This window comes from Emys orbicularis, chromosome 24, assembly GCF_028017835.1.
Source record: "Emys orbicularis isolate rEmyOrb1 chromosome 24, rEmyOrb1.hap1, whole genome shotgun sequence".
NCBI lineage: Eukaryota > Metazoa > Chordata > Testudines > Emydidae > Emys > Emys orbicularis.
Window position 1 is genome coordinate 15,558,342 of NC_088706.1, and position 6,659 is coordinate 15,565,000.

The following is a 6,659-nucleotide window of genomic DNA, read 5'->3' on the forward strand; positions in this document are numbered from 1 at the left end:
CTGTCCTAGTGCCCGTCCTTCATGACACTGGCCCTCTGTCCTGGCTGTCCATGGGGCACCAGCCAAAGTGCTCTGCTACCTGGACAGCTGCAGAGAGGGAAACTTCTGTCTTCCTTCCCCCACCATGCACAGGCACCCAGCACCCTGATACTCCTGCCTCTCGGGTTTGCACTCTGGGCTGTCCGTCCCTCCCACCCATCACTTGTGGGTGATTGGCTGGGTGCCCCCCCCCTTGTTGAGTAGCCCCCTGTGACTGTTCGCAGGGTGCCCAGGGCTGTTACCGCTGGTTCAGTGACAGACTGGACTGTGCTGAGCTGGGTGTCGGCTCCCTGGCACCAGTGGTCTGTGAGCCCCCCCAACAGTCTCTTCAGGGCTCTCCCAGCCTTTCTCTGCCTCACAGGTTAATGGTGGGTGCACCCCAGCCCCTGAGCTCCTCTGAGAGCACCTTTGGATGTAGCCAGCCCTGTTACTGGATGCTCAGTCTTACCCGGTAGGCTGCCCCCAAAGGCACAACACACACGCCGGTCTGCGTGATCGGCTGGGGCTCAGCGCCAATAGAACACGTCTCAGGGCTGTGGTGTTAGTGAAAACAATCCCAGTCCGTGGGGAGGGACCAGGCCCTGCCCCAGAGTGTCTGATGGCACTGGGTCCACTTCCACCAGCCTCAGGTGCCACAGGGCACGGAGTGCACGTTCCACCTGCAGCTCACTCGCCCGCCCTTTGGCAGCAGTGGTGAGGGGCCAGGTTTGTGTGCACTGGCAGGGGGGACGGCAGGGGGCGCTGGGGGGCACTCGGAGAAACCCAGCGCCCACAGGGTGGGATCACCCAGGCACCTGGCAGAGCAGCTCAGTGTGGGCTCTCTAGGGGCTGGCCTTGGGGGGAGCTGAGGGACTTCTCAGGGTCCAGATGACCGTTTAATGATAAGAAGGCCCAGGGAAGGGAAGGGTGGGCTGGGGACAGGAGCCAAGGTGGTTTCCTCTTGCCCTCCACAGGGATGCTGCAGGGTGAGGTCAGGTTTAGGGGTGTGTGGTCAGGTAGAAGGGTCAGGGCTAGAATCTCCTCCCCCTGCCCCCCCCCCCCAAACCCAGGGGCCATGGGAGTTAATAGTGACACTGTCAGGTGCCTGCTCTCCTCAAGTAGTACGGGCCCAGGAGACAGGGGCCCAGGGCTGCACAGAAGGCCTGGCCCTGCTTGCAGGTGCTGGGCTCTTTTGTACATCTATGCAGGTGGCACCACCTGCTGGTGGGCAAGTGCCTCTCCCAGTGCACTGACTGGCTAGGCTGCAATGGGCATTTTCCCCATAAATCCACCCCCCTTCCCTGCCCCTTTGTCAGTGGCATGGCACCCTTTTAAACACCGCGGTGCCTTCCCTGTATGCATCCCATGTAGGCCCAGTGCAATTGGGAGCGGGGGGGAGGACATTTGCCCCCAAAACTATCTTCAAGGGATCCAAAATTTTCAGGCTGAAACACGTAGAAGGTTCTCTGATGTCCAGCATTGGAACAGCTGCAAATGGGAGAGTCTTCAGTCTCCTTGTAAATTATAAATCACAGCAAAATACTGACACAGGAGCCAAATCACTAACCCTTTTGTAAACTCTTCATCCCAGATTTCAGTGCTTTGACTAGCCCCTGGGCTCCTGGCATGGTGGTTGTCTTTGAAATGGTGACAGCCAGGTCCCCAGAATACCCCCTCCCTCCCCCCATTAATGGAACTCTAGAACTAGCCCAGCCTAGCCCTGGCCCTGACACGCCATGGGACCTGGGTGCATGGGGCTCCAGGTAGGATCAGTTAGTTGATGGCTGGCTGGAGGCTTGACTGCATGAGGTGGGACACAGTGGTGAAGTTACTATTCAAATGGTTGCACTGGGGACTGGTCACTGTGGCCATCTGCCTTTGAACTCTCAGCCCAACATCGCTCTGGCAAAGGAGATGGGGCTGGGTTCCAGCGTCTGCGTTTCCTCTTTGTGCTGGGTCAGCTCTGGGGTCATGTGCTGGGGAAGACACCGAGTGTGGAGTCAGCGCATATGGGGTGCTGCCTTGAGCTACTCCCTGCTGATGTGGGGCCTGGCTTCTCGAGTGCAGAGCCCATGACCTGCCAGTGGGAAATGGGGGGCCGCGGAGATGAGGGGATTTCTGTCACACCTTGAAGCTGCTGTCTGAGAAGCACAGGCCTGGTTACACAGATACTGACCTCCTTTGTAAAGCGCTTTTGAATCTGCTGCAGAAAAGCACTAGGGAAGAGTTGCCAGGTAGCACTAGGATTACTTGTGGGAATGCGGACTAGTGATGTGAGGAAAGGGTTTCAGGCTCTGCTCTGTTTATAGAAATAGCTGTGTCCTCTATTGAAGCCACCTCTGGGGTGGAGCACAGTGACTTTGAACAGCACCGAGCGACACTGCACAAGAGTTCGGGCAGGAAGATGATGACCGGTCATCTCTCGAGACTGGAGTTCCAGTAATTTCAGCTAGAGATGACAGTGCATTTGCCCTCCGCCTGCTGGTAAGGTGCTCCCTGAGGGGGGCCCTCTAGTCTGGCCCCAGTTACTCCTCTGCTGTACTAGTGCCGTTATCCGCATTACTGGAGCGTCAGAGGAGGTTCCGATCACTATGAGCTGTGTGACCATCTAGGAAGCGGCTGTTCCTGGCCTGAGGCTCTGACCCACAGCGTAGGGAAGTCAGTGGGAGTGTGAGTGTGTGTGTGTGTGGGGGGGGGGGGGGGGCGGCTCAACCTTGGGAATGCAGATAAAATACCCCTGTTAAAACAGCAGACGAGCCAACTTAAAACATGGCTAAATGGCAGAGCTAGTATCTGAAGTCCCCCTTTGCATGCAGCAATGCTGTCCCCCGTTTGCCCTGTCGCTGTCCCGGGCTGCATGGAGGTGGGTGGGGGGGAGCTCTGGGACAGCCAGCAGGCTGTTGTTTGTGGGGAGAAAGCTTTCCTCCCAGCCTTGCATAAACATTTTTCCTAATCCCTGGTACATTTTTCTGCCTGGACTCCAGATGTGACATTCAGAATCACAAACCCAAGGGGAAGCCTCTTGCCTTTGGCTGGGACTGGTTGTTGTGATTTGCCTGATCAAAGATTTCCAGCACTGACCCACAATGCTTTTCACTAGCAGGCTGTAGGCTGTGGTGCTGGGCAAAAGATTGCTCTGGCTTGGTGAGAACTGAGCAACCCGGCCCTGGACGGTGCCAGGAGCCCTACTGGAGTGTGTGTGTGGCAGGGAAGGAAGCTCAGTGTCCCAGTCTCTGCCTCTCCCTGTTCTAGGTCAGATCTCTCCAGCGACCCTTCATGGCCAGGCTCTGCCACGACTCAGCCCTTCTCCGTACTGGCCATTCCTCACTAGTAACTGCTGGTGCGGGACAGGCCGGGCTCTGGTGCCTCTCTGAGCTGTCTGGAGTGTCCTGTCAGGCAGGGGGGCTGAGACCCTGGAGTAAGTGACAGGCATCATGGTGTTTGGCTATCCCCTCCCCCCAGGACCCAGGCAAGGCCAGGAGAGCAGCCCCTGCCTGCTGGGTGTGGAAAGCATTCCCTCAGCAAGGGAGTTAGCCCTGAACCAGAGGGAGGGGGCTCAAGGAAACTAGGCAGCTGGTCCAAAGGGCACCAGTGAAAATAACCCAGGAGTCCCGGCCCTCCAGCCCCGGGCGCTGGGCTCCGCCCCGGCTGGTGTCTGGCTCTCGCCGGGTGCAGCCGCCTGGCTGGGCGGGAGGGACCCGGGCTGCCCAGCAGGGGGCGCGGCGGTCTCCGCACAGGTGCGGCGCCTCCTGCGTGGCAGGATCCCGGCAGGTGTCCGGGAGCGGCGGCAGCATGGCCCGGGGCACGCGCTGGCTGCTGATCGGCTGCGGCTTGTGCCTGGCGCTCGCAGGTAAGGGGCGGCCCCGGGGGGCGGGGGGCAGGTCCCGCCCGGGGGCTGCCCCCCCCCCCCCCCGCATGTCAGGGTCCGTCCTTCCTGCTCCCGGGGGCGGGCATCCGGGGGGGGGGTGTCTCTGGTGAGTTAATGCAGGGTCAGCCCCCCCGCCTCTCTCTGAGGGGGGAGGGGCAGTCGGGGGGGGCTCTGGTGAGTTAATGCAGGGTCAGCCCCCCCGCCTCTCTCTGAGGGGGGAGGGGCAGTCGGGGGGGGCTCTGGTGAGTTAATGCAGGGTCAGCCCCCCCGCCTCTCTCTGAGGGGGGAGGGGCAGTCGGGGGGGGCTCTGGTGAGTTAATGCAGGGTCAGCCCCCCCCCCCGCCTCTCTCTGAGGGGGGAGGGGCAGTCGGGGGGGGGCTCTGGTGAGTTAATGCAGGGTCAGCCCCCCCCCCGCCTCTCTCTGAAGGGGGAGGGAGCAGTCGGGGGGGGGGCTCTGGTGAGTTAATGCAGGGTCAGCCCCCCCCCGCCTCTCTCTGAAGGGGGAGGGAGCAGTCGGGGGGGGGGGGCTCTGGTGAGTTAATGCAGGGTCAGCCCCCCCCGCCTCTCTCTGAGGAGGGAGGGGCAGTCGGGGGGGGGGCTCTGGTGAGTTAATGCAGGGTCAGCCCCCCCCGCCTCTCTCTGAGGAGGGAGGGGGGCGTGAAGAAACTTTCTAATTCTAAAGTTCTCGGGTCTGGGTGCTGGTCGCCCCAGGGAGAGTCTGGCTCGTCGGGAAGGTTCCCAGACTCTGCCCTGGGGCCAGGCAGATTTCTCTCCGCCCCCCCCCCCCCTTCCTGCACCAATATCCAGTGTTCTCAAGCCAGCTTCCCCCCCCCCCCCGGTGCTGGAACAATGTGTACAATGGGGGGGGGGGCTGAGAGCCAATGAACCAAACTGTAAACCCTTCAAGCCAGGGGGTATGGCAGCCCCGCAGCTCCAGCACCAATTCCCCCCCCCCCCCCCCCCAGTTTGTGAGAGAGCCTGGTGCTGCAGGGTTTGTGTGTTCCTGAAACAAAACGGGGGAGGGGGGTGTTCAGAAAGTCACCGTAGAGTTCCGTTACCCCAGTGTTGTGAGGTGGGGGTGAGCGTGTTCCCCCCCCATGCAGTGCCCCCCCCCCCGCACTAACCAGTGACCCTTCCAGCCAGCAGCACAGTTTGTTTGTTGCAGGTCACTGGCAAGTGGAGCGGGCGCCCTGCAGCTCACTCTGCTCAGACGCTGACAAACCCGCTTGGCTGGTTGCAAAGGCTCAGTGTGCTTGGCCTGTCCCTTTTATTAACGAATTCTGCAGGTCCCCAGCTTGGACCCTGGGCCTTCCTCCTGGGGCTTGAAAATGGAAGGGCAGAGCTAGGCCTGTAATGTAGCAGGTCTGACAGCAGGACTTGTCAGCTCCATTCCCACTGACCCAGAGGCCCTGTCTTCCTGGTCGTGGAGGTTTGCCATATTTGCCCGTTGGCTGGGAATCCTGCCTCCAGCAGCAGCCATGTGCATGGCCCCGTGTAGTCTGTAGCGGTTGCTACATTTAATATCTAGCCCCCCTTGCTCTGGAGACCACCCCTCTCCAATGGCAGTGGTGCCTGCCTGGGCTGACACAGCTGTGAGCTGCCAGGAGGGCAGAGAACTGCCCCCTCATTGCACTGGGCAGCTCTGAAGGGCAGTGAAAGATCTGCCTTATTAACCCTTTCGTGGCTGACCATTGCTTCAGAAACTGCTCTGCTCTGCTCCTCCATCTCTGTCCTGGGCTTGGGAGCTGAGACCCGTCGCGGATTCTGGAGTGCAGAGCCAGGCAGTCAACCCTCCAGTTACTTACTCTGCTCCCCATGGAGAGGGGGTTCCCCTCCCTAAACCGGGCAGCTTTCTGCCCCTTCCCCCGGGAACAGGCCTCTGTTGCCAGGGCCGGCTCTGGCTTTTTTGCCGCCCCAGGCAAAAAAGCCTCCGGCCGCCCCCCCCCCCGCGGGGGGGGGGGCGGCGGCGAGCCCCGGCGGGGGCTCCGCTCTCCCGCCGGGGGGAGGGCGGCCGGAGCCCCGGGGCGAGGGTGGCGAGCCCCGGCGGGGGCTCCGCTCTCCCCCCGCACCAGAGGGCTTCTGCCCGGGCCGCTGCACACTGGGGCCGAGAGCGCAGCCCAGAGGCTGCTCCAGCCCTGCAGCCCGTGGGGCAGCGTGGTGGGTCCAGGCGGAGCGGGCAGGGGCCCAGTGGGCAGCGCGGGGGCGTGGGCCGAATCTCTGCTGCTGCCGGGGAGCCCCGCGCCTCTCCCTCCCGCTTGCGGCTGCGGCTCCTTCCCGGCGGGACGCGCCCCCCGGCCTGCCGCCGGAGGGGAGGGCGGCCGGAGCCCTGGGAGGAGGGCGGCGAGCCCCGGCGGGGGCTCGGCCCCCCCGGCGGCCAGAGCGCCGGGGGCAGGGCGGCGAGCCCCGGCGGGGGCAGGGCGGCGAGCCCCGGCGGGGGCTCGGCTCTCCCCCCGGCGGCCAGAGCGCCGGGGGCAGGGCGGTGAGAGGGCGGCGAGCCCCGGCTGGGGCTCGGCTCTCCCCCCGGCAGCCGGGGGGAGGGCGCGGCGGGGAGGGCGGCCAGAGCGCCGGGGGGAGGGCGGCGAGCCCGGCTGTGGCCCCGCTCTCCCCGGCGGCCCGAGCGCCGCGCCGCCCCCCTCCAGGTGCCGCCCCAAGCACCAGCTTGGTTGCCTGGTGCCTGGAGCCGGCCCTGTCTGTTGCTGAACATGGCTTGGGCAGCACAGCTATGCAGGGCCGTAGCAACAAAGAATGTGGCCCCCTCCGAACGGTGGCCCCC

General features: G+C 63.4%; 1 protein-coding gene across 1 annotated transcript in view; it reads left to right on the forward strand.

Moving 5' to 3' along the window:
- Nucleotides 1-3,751: 3,751 nt before the first annotated feature.
- Nucleotides 3,752-6,659, forward strand: part of CIST1 (colon, intestine and stomach enriched 1) — a 10,646-nt gene continuing 7,738 nt past the window's right edge. Inside the window, exon 1 of the mRNA XM_065422385.1 lies at nucleotides 3,752-3,868. Coding sequence (XP_065278457.1) covers nucleotides 3,811-3,868 — 58 coding nt within the window. The 5' untranslated portion in view covers nucleotides 3,752-3,810. The remainder of the gene's footprint in view (nucleotides 3,869-6,659) is intronic.